This window comes from Maylandia zebra, linkage group LG23, assembly GCF_041146795.1.
Source record: "Maylandia zebra isolate NMK-2024a linkage group LG23, Mzebra_GT3a, whole genome shotgun sequence".
Taxonomy (NCBI): Eukaryota; Metazoa; Chordata; class Actinopteri; order Cichliformes; family Cichlidae; genus Maylandia; species Maylandia zebra.
The window spans coordinates 38,738,052-38,752,536 of NC_135188.1; the positions used below are offsets into that span (position 1 = coordinate 38,738,052).

The 14,485-nt window shown below is 41.0% G+C and overlaps 1 protein-coding gene across 2 annotated transcripts in view; it reads right to left on the reverse strand.

Moving 5' to 3' along the window:
* Positions 1-14,485, reverse strand: part of LOC101466449 (E3 ubiquitin-protein ligase Midline-1) — a 91,124-nt gene that overhangs the window by 19,937 nt on the left and 56,702 nt on the right. For both annotated transcript variants that reach the window (XM_004552606.4, XM_004552605.4), the window contains exon 3: positions 5,147-5,242. In XM_004552606.4, the coding sequence (XP_004552663.2) occupies positions 5,147-5,242 (96 nt within the window). The remainder of the gene's footprint in view (positions 1-5,146; positions 5,243-14,485) is intronic.

Below are 14,485 nucleotides of genomic sequence, written 5' to 3' on the forward strand. Positions count from 1 at the left end.
AAGTGCAGCTGACCGCTTTCAAGGTGGTTCTGCCATGAGGGTCCATTCTGTGAGGCAATTGATTCACTTTGCAGTTGGAACCTGTATAGTCTGAGCAGGCTATAAAAGTTGTTCAAGTCCAATTATGAGAGTGCAGGTCCAAACATAATGTGTAATTTCTCATTGTGGTCATTTCCTAGCGGCCCTTTCAGCACCTTGTAAAGTGTTTTCTTGCTGCAGCAGAGCGATAGCACTGGGAGCAATGAAAGGGAAGTCTGCTGTGAGCGTTACTGAGCTGAAGAAAGACTGCACAGTTATTCATGCAAACATACACTCTTACAAGCACACATCAATGCTGACAGGTGTTTTAATAATGACATCATAGGGGCTCATTTGCTTTTCCTCCACAGAGCCAAACGAGGTTGGAGTAGACTTCCACAATATCCTCAGCGTCCCTTCCTAAACAGCATTTATGTGATTTTCTGGGATCATTTTGCCAACAGAAACAATTTTCCACCTGGATTACATCTCAGTGCTTATGTTAGACATGCCGAGCTGAATGCCTAAGCTCTGCTCTATAGCAATGCCTCTGCAACTGTCTTTTCAACACTGTTAATTGGTTTCATCAACATCACTGTGACAGCTCTGGTGAAGCCTGACATTTTTAACAGTTTACTGTATATGTTATCTCTGAGTGGCATTTTGTACACCACTTAGTATACTTATGCAGATGTAAGGTATTTTGGGTTGAAGCCTTTCTTAATATAAACCAAAAGAGCACATGCTGAGGCTAATCTGTTCCTTGGAAGGCAGCTCTTTTCATCTCTAGCCGCATTTATTTAACTTCTGGCACTGATTAATGTTTTGATGTTTTAGGAATGGCTTCCAAAAACTGATTGAAACAGCCTAAAATGAAGTTGGAACAAAAGCCTCAGAATTTTCTGGCATTACTTTGTCTCTTTAGTTTACCAGAAAGCTCTAACTTGCTTTCTCGGACATTACGTGACTGTAGAAGGTGACATCTGAAGGTGTCACTGTGGATTTAAGGTGATATACCCCTCTATGCTTATCTCTCAATAAGATGGCACAGACACAAAAGTAATCTTAAGCTCTTTTCACAGATGCACTTTAGCCCTGAACTTTTTCGGGATTTACACAACAGACATTTGAGAATGCAAAGGTCTGACACATCCTGGATGCTAGCCAGTATGCCCTCTGTGCCCTCTCTGTTCAACTTAGTCTATGTGCTGTCTGAACATGCCCATGTGAGGATAGCACATCTAATGTTCCAATGTATTAACCAATAGCAGGCGGGTGTCACCTTTGCTGTCACCTATATGCTCTATGTCAGGGGTGGGGGAAATCCAGGCCTCAAGGGCCGGTGTCCTGCAGGTTTTAGATGTGTCCTTGATCCAACACAGCTGAGTTAAATTGCTAAATTACCTCCTCAACATGTCTTGAACTCTCCAGAGGCCTGGTAATGAACTAATCGTTTGATTGAGGTGTGTTGACCCAGGGTGAGATCTAAAACCTGCAGGACACCGGCCCTTGAAGCCTGGAGTTCCCCCACCCCTGCACTATGTAGACAGTACCATTGACTAAACCAGTAATTACACTTCTATAAGTGCAAATACATGTATTTATGAACTATCTATGGCTCATTCAGAATAATCAGACTGAAAGGCTAGTCTAAAGGTAAGGTAACCCATAACTGACAAGCATGGTTCTGCACTGGTAGTCCACATGGACTTTTGGCCTTAGTGTATAAGATGATTACTCACAATCGCTCTATCTGCACTACCCAAGATAGCCACCAACGTGTAACCATAAATCCCACATCAAAAAATAATCAAAGTTGAGCATGGTCTAAAGGACGAGGTTTCACAGCATCTGTATTGTCAATTGTTCCTCACATTCTTCAACTACCACTTTGTTTTTGTGTCACTTTCTTACAATAAATTAGTTATTGAGTTATGTGTAAGCTAACGTTAGCAGTGCTTGCATCAGCACTTGATGCTTTTACCTTTTAGCTTTTACGTTGCAAGCTTAAGGGATTGCTCTCATCTTAAAAAAACGATTGATTGTATGTGGCCTGTGTTGGTGTACCACACAACCACACTGGTTAACACAGCTGTCGACTGTCTTACTTTTTAACATCGACTGCTAATGACTTCCTGTGGTGTCTGGCACCATAACCAACTCTACCAATTCTAGTGCATTTCTAGCAGTGGTTACCAATCCCTCAGGAAGCAGTGCATAATTACAATATCTTATCAGCTAGTTTCCTGCTTCAAATCCACTTTCATAGTTCGACAAAGAAAGCTTATTTTCAAGTAAGGAAAAGAATACTTTCTGTACCCTTGAACATAGTTAACCTGTTAGTAAATGGATGTCATAATATAAACAGCAGTAACAAGGGAGTGGCGCAGACACACTGTCATGTACACAGCCACACAGACACCCACACACAATTTGTGACCAAAGTACATGATGTGCTGTGTAAAGATGTGAAGCATCTAATGACTGTGGGCAGAACCCTCTGGAGCATATGATCAGTATGACAGATTATAGCCTGAGAGGGACATTAAGTGATTCATTTAACCACAGAAACACACATGCATGCACACAAATGATTCAAGCCTGGAGGATATCCAAACTTTGTAAAATGTGCATCAAACAAACTTTCTGGGGGGGGGGGGGTGAAGTTGGTCTTGAAGGGCCTATATTCCCTGACACGCATCAGAGGTAACGCTTTCCTTCTCTCTCTGGCTTTAAAACAAAACTGCAAAAGCGCTAATCCTTTTTCATTTTCTTGTGTTCTTTTTCTTTTTTTAATGGGATAATTTCCTTCCTTTCATTTAAATAAACAAACCAATTAACTGCCTAAAACGATCCCTCTTTGAGTATTTATTGCATTGAAACTCATTGTACCTTCACGAAATTATAACTGGGCCCCATTTTTGCAAAAGAAAAAAAACCAGCATAGAAGGGTCCAAATGTTGTTTGGCACTAGATTCTTTGAAAAAGAAAAAAATGTGTCACGATGCCAGCCGAAAAAGAATGCGTGCGTAATTTGGTGTGGGAGCGTTAAATGAAACTGTGGCCACAGCTGAACCACAGCAGATGGTGACTCAGAGGAACCGGGTGTGCAGTCATTTTTTCTTCTTTGTTTTTATTTTTTTATTTTATTTTTTCAAACATGACTCGTTAAGGAAGGTTGCCATTTGCTTGATCTTTCGCCAACATTAAGTGTCTGAGAGATTCTCAGCAGCCATCTTTAGTGAGGCTTTGGGAGAGGCTTAATGTGATGTGAAAAATTCAGAAAGCTCCATCAACAGCACGCCAACCAAAGCTGAGTAACCATCTCTTTTTTTATCTATTTATTTATTTATTTTTAAGCCCTGACATATTCATGCCAAGCATATCAGACAGCTCAGTTTCCTGAGTTCACGTAAGTTGTATTTGTATTTGATGTACTTTTTAGCCCATGATCGTTATTGGTTTTTTGCTTGGAACTTTTTCTAGTCCAGTTCGACCCTGTGCAGCTTGACCTGACGTGCTCTCAGTGTACACCTCAGAGGTTATTTAGGGTTATAGATTATGTTGCGAAACTCCACTGCATGTGTCATAATGCACTGGGGAGAAATAGGTCAAGTGGGTTTGTTTGCCCTTTTCATGTTCATCATTTATTCATCAGAAAAGGATCAAAGTTTTTCTTTCTCCTGTTTGAAATTCTTGCCTCGTCACAGTTTCCCCCTGAGCTTAAAGCTCAGAGGAAGCATATCTGTGTGATGGGAAACATGAAAACATGCTCGAAAAAAAATGTATACAGCGCTTAAATGTTAATAAATCATAATCCTCTTTCCTTGCAGCATGCAAAGACCTTGCCACGCATGCAGGCTGTTCTCCGTTATTTCTAAACTAAGATGTCACTGCCTTTCAACCACTGCCTGTGGCATCACTTTATTTAAAGCTTCTTAGTGGGCTAGTGGAACATGAACAGGCAGGCTTAGCACAGAATTGCCTTCACTCGAGTTAAATGCATGCAGACATTCGCACAATTGGTTGTTATCCCAAAAATAAACGTGTTAGACTGAAACCTGATGATTTGCACTTGCCTGTTTCTGCACTCAAAGCTTTTGGGAAATTTCAACATTTCAATTTCGAAAACAGTTTTTTTAGTGCATGGAGGCTGAAAGATGTTGCAGATGTTACATATATTTGTATATTTATATGTAACCCTTAAAAGATGCTAAAGACGCTATGTTTGTTTGTGTACGTTTATTTTTGTCTGCATCCTATGTAAGATCAGATTTTCGAACGTTCTCTGTTATTATTAAGAATATTTATGTGAAATTAAACAGAGCTCTGCAGTTAATGTAGATGCTAGATACATTTTAGAAGCAGTTTCATTAAAAATATATACTTTAGGAGCGTAATATTCATAATGTATTAATCACTGAAACTTTGAATGTTGTAAAAAAAAAAAAAACTAATATGCTGGCCACACTCCCTGAGTCTACGATGACGCCTCCAAAATAACCTGACGAATAATGAAAAATCTGATTTTCTTGAGTAAACTTTGCTTTACTCGTATTTGTTTTTAATGTAAATAAATCTACACTGTCACTTGTCATGTTTTTCCCTTGTTTCTGGGCAGATAAAAACATATATTAGACCAGTAAATGTGAATGAATAAAAGCAGGTTTAAAAAACAAATCAATGTAAATAATTTTTTTTTTTTGCCAAAGTCTGCTATGTTTACATCTTCACTTTTTAAAATGATATCCATTAACAGTCTCATGAATACATAAAGAAAAAAAGGTTTTTGCAGTGGCATTACAAAATACAAAACACAAATAAAACAGCACAACAGTTTGAGTGAGTAATCAAGGAAAAATGACAAATATAAAAAAACTAAAACAAAAAAATAAATATTATATTAGGTTTACAACATGATAGTCATATTCAGTCATTTACTGTATGTTTTGTTGTCAACTCTTGCTACATGCTAAGCTAAGGGTTAATAAACAATGTTGAGTAACTATACTGTACAGGTTACACAGGAGATGCTACAGTTAAGTCTTAAGTAGTAAAATATTATATTATCCATTCATTTAATAAATTCCAACATACAGCTAACCATAAAGGGCAACGTGGGACTCACCTCTACATGCTGACAAGTTTGAATCAGTTTTCCCATAAGAGACTCCAGCTCGTTGTTCCTCTTGATCAGATTACTCAGGTTGGAATCCAGAGCTTGCTGCAGAAAACAATAACACAAAAGAGACAACGGAGAAACTGAGAGACAAGTAAAAGAAAAAAAAAAAAACAGTCTCTGACGTGAATGTAAAGAAATCAAAGTGGAGAAAGAGCTGTCAATACAAGGAAGATAAAAATGCAAAAAGAACCGCTTTCCCTTTTAGTTTTCTCATGGAAGCCAGAGGGGATGTAAGAATATCAGAACAACGGCAACAACAGAAAAAGTTCTAAAGCAAGTGGAAAAGAGCTGCGTCTGGAAAACACAAGAAATTTAAAAAAAAAAAACAGTTTGATTCCTCAGTTCAAGTCCACAAAATAACAGCAAAGAGAAGCAACGATTTTCTATCATCTCTCCTTCTGCGCAAGCGTCCCCAGGAGCTCCGGCGTTATCAACTGTCTTTTTAAACAGGTGCGTTTGGTGACCATGTACCTCTGAGCGCGGGTGATACCCCCCGTCTCTGTACTGCCTCCTCATACTGCCCCGTCCGAGTCCGAGCCTCTGACAGAGAAGCCTACTCTACGAGAGGATGTGACTGGGACAGCCACTCCACTGAGCACCGAGCCATGCGCAAACCCGGCCAAGCGGCAAATTAGGCATCAAAAGCTTTCCCTATGAGAGCATGCAGCAGCGCTCCCGGCTAACGAACCGGCAAACAGGTGACAGCACGTCAGTGCTGTCCCTTAATGCTCCTCCCTGCTCCCCCCCCCCCCCCCCCCCCCCCCCCCCCATCCATTCCCCCCCTTTTTTTCCTCCTCTCTCTGTTGCTTTTCATCTGCCTGGGCACAAGCTGTCTCTACTTCTAAGACCGTCATATTATTGCCAAACCAAGCGTGCTTAAGCTGCTCTGATGCCACATCTCCTCTTGCCCATTCAAAACTGTTTTCCAGATGAATTTCACCCCAGACTTGGTGAACTCTGAAATTTCCATGTCTCCAAAAACAAAAAAGGTGTGCAAGTTCGCTGGAGCAGCAAGGCCGTGACAGGCAGCACACTTGTCCTAACGCACAAGAAGTGAATCTTTTGCTTTCTTTACAGCTGCTACTTACTCGCCTTCACAAGTGAAGCTGCTGTGAAACAACATTTGTATTTGCTCGACCTTTAACCCCCCCCCCCATTTTTTTTATAGCTGCAGTGTAAACAAAGGCAGTTCTGATGCTACAATAAGGATTAAAAAGGCACTACCAAGAGGGAATATTGTATAAACAACCACGGTAAATAGTGATAGAGATTTGCGTGTGCAAGCATGTGTACACTACTGTACTCGGCTTAAATGGATGGCCTTAATACGGCGATGACACACAAAAACCAAACAAGGCATAAAGGACTCTTTGAACAAAAATATGGCGCTGTCATCATTATCCCTCTAAAAAAATGAGCTCTGAAAGGATGGAGATGAGGACAAGAGAAACAACAATAAGTCAGCAGCTCCCTCAGATGCAGTTGAAATGTGTTTCCACACCCCAGTGTAATGTAGGAAAGGTAAAGTTCATGAAGTACACAAACACGCACAAAAGGGAAAAGGAGCAGCGAAAATTATGTTAAGTTTTCTGTGCCTCTGTTTATGGCTACGTTCCTGTTCATGTTAACATAACCTTTGAGTGTTTGTTTGCTGTTTTATTTGGACTCCACATCGACAGCATCCATTTTGCCAAGTGGCGTTTATCTCTGGGGATTGCTAGCCCTGTCAGGTCACCTGTCAGTCATCCTGCCGGTTTATCCTACCATCTCTCTTTCTCTTTGTCTGCCTGTCCTCTTTTTCTGCTGCCGGTCCAAGCAAGATTTTTACCCTGCATCCCTCCAAAAAAACAGAAAAGTCTCTGTGTGAAATTAATCTGCTCTGAATCACCTTGGCTAAGCCTTTTTGATTTGTTGAGTTTTATTATACATAGCGAGCCGCAGGATTTAGATTATCTTAACATGGATGCAAAATGATTAAATAAAAAATGATGGATACTTTCACATTTGACACTGCAGATGTGAAATATACAGTTTATAAAAATGTGGAACACTTACATGTACTAAAAAAATTTTATTGCTTGAATGCTACAGTGATCTTAGACTACCTTTTTCCTTCTCCGTCCTCCTTTACTAAGTGGTTTTTGTCCTGACACAAAGACAAAGACTGACACAAAAATTTAAAACTTAGTTATTAATTCAGAGTGTGTGACTATAGTTTTATTATTATCATGATATTTTACTTGTTTTTATTTTATCACAGATTTATGCTGCATTATAGCATTTCTTTATTTAAAAATGTGCCAGTATTTTGAAGTTTGGAGGTAAAACTTAATAGTAAAACTGAATATTTGTCCTTACGTTGGGTGAGTGCTGAGTGTTTGTATATGTTTGCATGAGGGTGGGAATGCATGTTTGTGTCATGTGCCTGTTTGTCTGTGTCTATATGTCAGGTCGGGTCTTAGACTCCACCTCTCTGGGAACTCCCAGGCCCTCCAAGGCCTATCTCCCCTCACCACACTCCCTGCCGGTGACTGATGCCCTCAGGGGTCGGCGCATTGGTGGTTCTTGGTGTCCGGGGCTGGGCGCTCAGGTATGTACCAGCTCACTCCCGGTGGCTACTTGGCGGGGCTTGGCGCCTGTTGCTCGGTCCGGCCTCCTCCGGGGTGCGGGGGGCCCTCGGGTCTCCGGCCTCTGGGCCTGCGGCTCGGTTCACTCTGGCACAGCTGGCTGCTGGCAGAGCCGGTGGGCACGCCGGTGCAGCCCCCTCTAGCTTCTACTCAGTGGCTACTGGGTGACGTCTCGTCTGGGGATCCTCAGCCCTTCCCATGAGGGTGGCACGGACGCCCCTCCGGTGGTCCTCCTTGGGCTCTCGCACTCTGAGGCCTCTGGATGTCTGGGGCCTGGATCTCCTCCATGCCTGCTTCATGCCCTGGGGGACGGGGCTATGGCTCGCTACATCCTCTTGCAGACCATTACATGTGGAAACCATTTGAAAACAAGCGCGCTGATCCACACAGGTATGCACATGCGTGTTCACTGCTCGTAGACTTAAATTACACCTTTCTTGGCTGCTACAGTGGGGCAAAAAAGTATTTAGTCAGCCACCGATTGTGCAAGTTCCCCCACTTAAAATGATGACAGAGGTCAGTAATTTGCACCAGAGGTACACTTCAACTGTGAGAGACAGAATGTGAAAAAAAAAATCCATGAATTCACATGGTAGGATTTGTAAAGAATTTATTCGTAAATTAGGGTGGAAAATAAGTATTTGGTCACCTCAAACAAGGAAAATCTCTGGCTCTCACAGACCTGTAACGTCTTCTGTAAGAAGCTTTTCTGTCCCTCACTCGTTACCTGTATGAATGGCACCTGTTTGAACTCATCATCTGTATAAAAGACACCTGTCCACAGCCTCAAACAGTCAGACTCCAAACTCCGCCATGGCCAAGACCAAAGAGCTTTCGAAGGACACCAGGAAAAGTATTGTAGACCTGCACCAGACTGGGAAGAGTGAATCTACAATAGACAAGCAGCTTGGTGTGAAAAAATCAACTGTGGGAGCAATCATCAGAAAATGGAAGACATACAAGACCACTGATAATCTCCCTCGATCTGGGGCTCCACGCAAGATCTCATCCCGTGGGGTCAAAATGATCATGAGAACGGTGAGCAAAGATCCCAGAACCACACGGGGGGACCTGGTGAATGACCTGCAGAGAGCTGGGACCAAAGTAACAAAGGTCACCATCAGTAACACACTACAACGGCAGGGAATCAAATCCCGCAGTGCCAGACGTGTTCCGCTGCTGAAGCCAGTGCATGTCCAGGCCCGTCTGAAGTTTGCCAGAGAGCACATGGATGATACAGCAGAGGATTGGGAGAATGTCATGTGGTCAGATGAAACCAAAGTAGAACTTTTTGGTATAAACTCAACTCGTCGTGTTTGGAGGAAGAAGGATACTGAGTTGCATCCCAAGAACACCATACCTACTGTGAAGCATGGGGGTGGAAACATCATGCTATGGGGCTGTTTTTCTGCCAAGGGGACAGGACGACTGATCCGTGTTAAGGACAGAATGAATGGGGCCATGTATCGTGAGATTTTGAGCCAAAACCTCCTTCCATCAGTGAGAACTTTGAAGATGAAACGAGGCTGGGTCTTCTAACATGACAATGATCCAAAACACACCGCCCGGGCAACAAAGGAGTGGCTCCGTAAGAAGCATTTGAAAGTCCTGGAGTGGCCTAGCCAGTCTCCAGACCTCAACCCCATAGAAAATCTGTGGCGGGAGTTGAAAGTCCGTGTTGCTCGGCGACAGCCCCAAAACATCACTGCTCTCGAGACGATCTGCATGGAGGAATGGGCCAAAATACCAGCTACTGTGTGTGCAAACCTGGTAAAGACCTATAGTAAACGTTTGACCTCTGTTATTGCCAACAAAGGTTATGTCACAAAGTATTGAGTTGTATTTTTGTTATTGACCAAATACTTATTTTCCACCCTGATTTACGAATAAATTCTTTACAAATCCTACCATGTGGATTCATGGATTTTTTTTTTCACATTCTGTCTCTCACAGTTGAAGTGTACCTCTGGTGCAAATTACTGACCTCTGTCATCATTTTAGGTGGGGGAACTTGCACAATCGGTGGCTGACTAAATACTTTTTTGCCCCACTGTACTTCAAAGCACATTGTGCGCTGTCTGTCCTGCGTGCTGCACAACAACATTGAATATTTAGTATTTATTGCTGTTTACACTTAGCTAGATTAATGCGATGGTGTTGTGTTTAGTATGTTGCTTTGTTTTTTTTTTTGCTTGTTTTCTCTTCTTTCTCTCTCAACAGGTGATCCAGGAGATTTTTTTTTCTCCCCCCCTTTCTCACTGTCCCTCTCCCCTTCCGTTTTTCTTTTCTTTCCTCTTTCTCTCTCCCTTTCCTATCCCTCACTCATGTCTGTCCCGTCTGTAACATCTGAAAATAAAATATAATAAATAATAAAAACAAAGGTCGATCAAATGGACCAATACGGCAATGCCACGATGATCCATTTGGCAAAATAAATCCATTGGGTATCCTTGTTGGTCTTCAGACAACAATTCTGATGGCTAAAGAACCAAATGGGACAGGCAAAAAAAACCAAAAAAAACCTGAATATTTGAAACAGCTGACCGGTTAATTTATTTGCAGAAAGGACGCACTAAGAAAGATACAGTTCTTTTCAAAGCCATCAGACAAAAGAGTAATTTTTGTTTTTCGTCCCACTGAAACACAAGTTGCCAGTAAAAACTGAGCTAACCGAGTGAGGCAGTACCAAAAAATGTGTTGCATATAAAAAATGTCATGTCAAAGTGTTTTTTCTCACTTCCTTGTTTGATATGGCTGTTTAATGGGAGGTAAAATTGTAAAAATGCTACAAAATGCTACAAATACTTGTTGTACACCAATAATGATTTCTTTTAGCTGGTTGTTCATTGCCATCTGCTGCAGAGAACACACTGACTGTGGATCAGACACTGATACTACTCCACTGCAACACCAATGAGCCATGCCCAACAGAGTGAAAACAGATTACCCAGTAAAACTGTAGTTGATTTCCAGTACTTTGTGACATCTCCCATGTTTCTTTCATAGAAAATATCAAGAAATGGATTGTGCATCACCATGCAGCCTAAAAATATCAAGGTATGGACTTCTCAGTCCACTTGGTTTCCACACTTTCAGAAAGCTTGTTAGTTTACTCCCACAACCCACCTAGGATTTATGTAAACATCCAGAGGTCAGCGATAGAGGAGCAGTCTTAACCTGTTCTGTAGAGGCGGTTTGATTCAGGCTTTTGTGTAGAGACTTGAGACTTGGCTCAAACTGAGTAAGTAGGCGAAGTGAATGAAGAGCAGTTCCATCAGAAGACGCATAATTCAAGCCTGTTCTCATTCCCAGGGCCTCAATTAAAGCTGTTTTGGCAAAATCACCGGATTGGGGCTTTTGGAATGAAGGTATATTTGGCCCCTGTGCCCGGATGCACAGGCTCACGGTGTTAGTAAGCTGGGTTTAAGTCATTATTTTTCAAATGTTGTGAAAAAGAATATTTTTTTTTTGCCAAACTATGGTCTTTTCTTTAGTACCCACACCTAAGCAAGAAATTTCCAGTGACTAAAACTAAACAAGTACTTTTCAGTACCTGAATCTAACCAAGTAGTTGTCAGTCCCTAAACCCAACTAAGTAAATTTCAGTACCCAAACCCAACCAAGAAACATTCAGTACCTAAACCTATCAAGGCGTTTTCAGTATCTAAACCTAACTGTAACTTTCTTATGCCCAAATCTAACCAAGTAGTTTTAAATGGATAAACTGAACTAAGTACATTTCAGTACCTAAGAGTAACGAAAAAACTTTTAGTGCCTAAATGTAGCCAAGAAGTTTCAAGTGCTTCAGCCTAACAGCCATGAGAGTTCAAAACAGTTTTTGTGAGGTTTTTATATTTCAAAGAAAAGCTTATTCACTCAATGGCATCTGTTTTTAATTAGTAAGAAGGTGTTCTGCTGCAGCATGCTCAGAACTTCTCTTAGGTTCTTCTTAAATCGCCCTAAAAGAATCCACTCTTTGAAACCGAAGCAAATTTTTCATCTCTTTCATCACCTAACATCTTTGTGATGGCTTCAAAAAAGGTTACATGTCTCTATATAACAAGCATCACACTTGTTATCAGTGTATGCACTGTTCATGTGTTCAAAAATGGCTGTAGATGCATGCTGTGAATGAAACAAATCAACCTGGAGCAGTGCTGATAAGCTAAGAATGTATGCGAGCGGATCACACATGCTCGCTCACTCACAGATAGGAAATGGTAAGCAAATGAAGTCAAAACTTCAGAGGACCTACGTCTTTTCTAAGATTTACTGTGACATTGAGCAGGATTGTGCTCTGAGGATTCATCTCCATTCTCTTCCTGGTTCATGAGTTAGAGAGATCAGAGAAACCTCAGTCATGCAGATGAGGAGAGAGACTGTGAGGAAAAGATGAGGAAGAACAAAGGCAGACAGTTAAACAGCAAGACAGACATTAAAGAGGAAGCAGGAAGAGGAAACGGGAACTTTAAAAGAGCCCATGCTTGTTTACTGCTCTGCTTTATAGTCTGTCTACCTGTCCCTACACACATCTATAATGTATTTATCTCATATCATCAATGAAGTAGGCGTTGTGTATTGGTTGGTTTCCACTAGTGAGCTAAGTTATAAATTGGGAACAAATTGTTTGTCTTTTTTTATCAATCTGAGAGAAGCACAGATGACTGCTACAGGAAAAGGGCACTGATTATGAAGCAAAGCACAGCAGAGCAAAAAGAAAACACAGCATGAAAGGAGCATTGTTGTAGAAGAAATTGAAAAAGTGTGTGTGAGAGAGAGAGAGAGAGAGAGAAACAAAAAAGCCCAGAGCGAGGAGAACATTGAGTACAGAAAGTAAAAGTTGTCTGCGAGTGCTACACAATGCACTGTAAATTTTCACAGAGTGGCTTTTATTTATTACAGTTAAAGAGAGAATCTCATATCTGTATATGAGCGCATGGGATACCAAGCATCTTATAACATCCTTGGTTTGAAATGCAGACTCTAGTTTAGGATTTATCTTTTTATCTTCTAAGTAGCTACATCAATACTCCATCTAACAGCAGCAGGCAGATCTTTCGAGGGCAAAATGACTCAAAAGCACTAAACAACAGGAAATGCTAGTAACCAGTTCCGAAGACAAAGAGCCCAATGCACAAACACAGCAGTCTATTTATGCTAACCACAAATAAGAAAAGTATAATAATAATGTCACTATTTCAACTTTACAAGGGCAACAATACAAATGCTAACATCGTGCTTTCACCTCAAACATACCAGACTTTGATATGACCAGAACCAGAGCAGCAAATATCCAAAATGTCGAGGTCCAGGCTCTGGGGAGATCAAGACTGAAAGAGTGGCTTTTCTATCCAGGTACACTTTTACTGCATTGGTGGAGTGTTTGGGATCATTGTCATGCTGGAAAATGAAGCCGTTGCCAATCAGATTCTTCCAGATGGTACTGGATGATGGATCAAAATCTGATGGTACGTTTCTGTTTCATATTTCCATGAATTTGGATCCACATAGTCCGCAACATCACTGGCTGAAATGTATCCCCAAACCATGACAGAGCCTCAACCATGCTTTACAGATGGCTGTAGACACTGTCGTACCTGACCTGACTTGAGTCAAGAAACAAATTTGGATTAATCACTTCATTTTTAGTCTACTTCCTTACAAAATTTGGTATATCTACAGCCTTTTCTCTTTGTTTCCCTTCTTCGTAGACACTTTTCCACCTAGACAATTTTTGACGAACAATAGAACATAAACTGAAGGGCCAGATGCATCTCTCAGGTCCCAAGTCAGGTCTTTGTTGGATTTTTAGTTGATTTCTTAAGAACATGACATTAAAATACTGTTCATCTGGAACAGATTCTTTCTTTACCCTCTACATGTTCAATTTCCTTGTTTTTTTAAGGACACACTGCACACAGATATGCCATGTTTGCAGGTAATAGTTTTTTCAGAATCACCTTGTTAGGACAGAAACACTATTTTATGTTTGTCAAACTATGTTGTGACTGTGCTGTGTGTATGTGACTGAATGAATGTTTAGAAAGTAGGACATTGTTGAAATTCTTTTTTGGTAATGCTCCTTACACTTTTTGTCAGGATGTTGTTGATGTTTTTTTGTGTTTTTTTGTGTTTTTTGTGTTTTTTTTGGGGGGGGGGGGGGTGTGTAGCTGAGAAAGATGATTTACCAACTAACTGACTCTTGCTTACTTGCAAACATGATCCTTCCTCAAGAAGTCCAAGAAGATCAGCTGTTGAAGATTTAAGTGACTCTATACCATAATATTGTAGGTGATAAATATGACTGGCATATTAAAGAATAGCCAGTTGCCCCCTAAAAAACATTGCCAATGGGTTTACTTTTCATCTTGCTGCATCAGTAAAGTGATGCAGAGTGTCCTCTACACTCTGGCATCACTGCTGTGTGGTCAGAGGGAAGAAGCAGTGTTCACTCTCTCTGTTTGAAAGTTTCAAGCTTGTTGAGCTTTTGATCACACCCAGCGGCAGCACCAGTGGAGGGTGTGATGTCAAATTGTACTGACACACTGTATGCTTTTGGCTGTCAGCATATGTATTTTTAATTTAGCTTTTTATTGCTGTTTTATGATCCACTTTAAAGATTGTTTGCCAAAGTCAAGGTTGCATTTTAAAAAAGGAA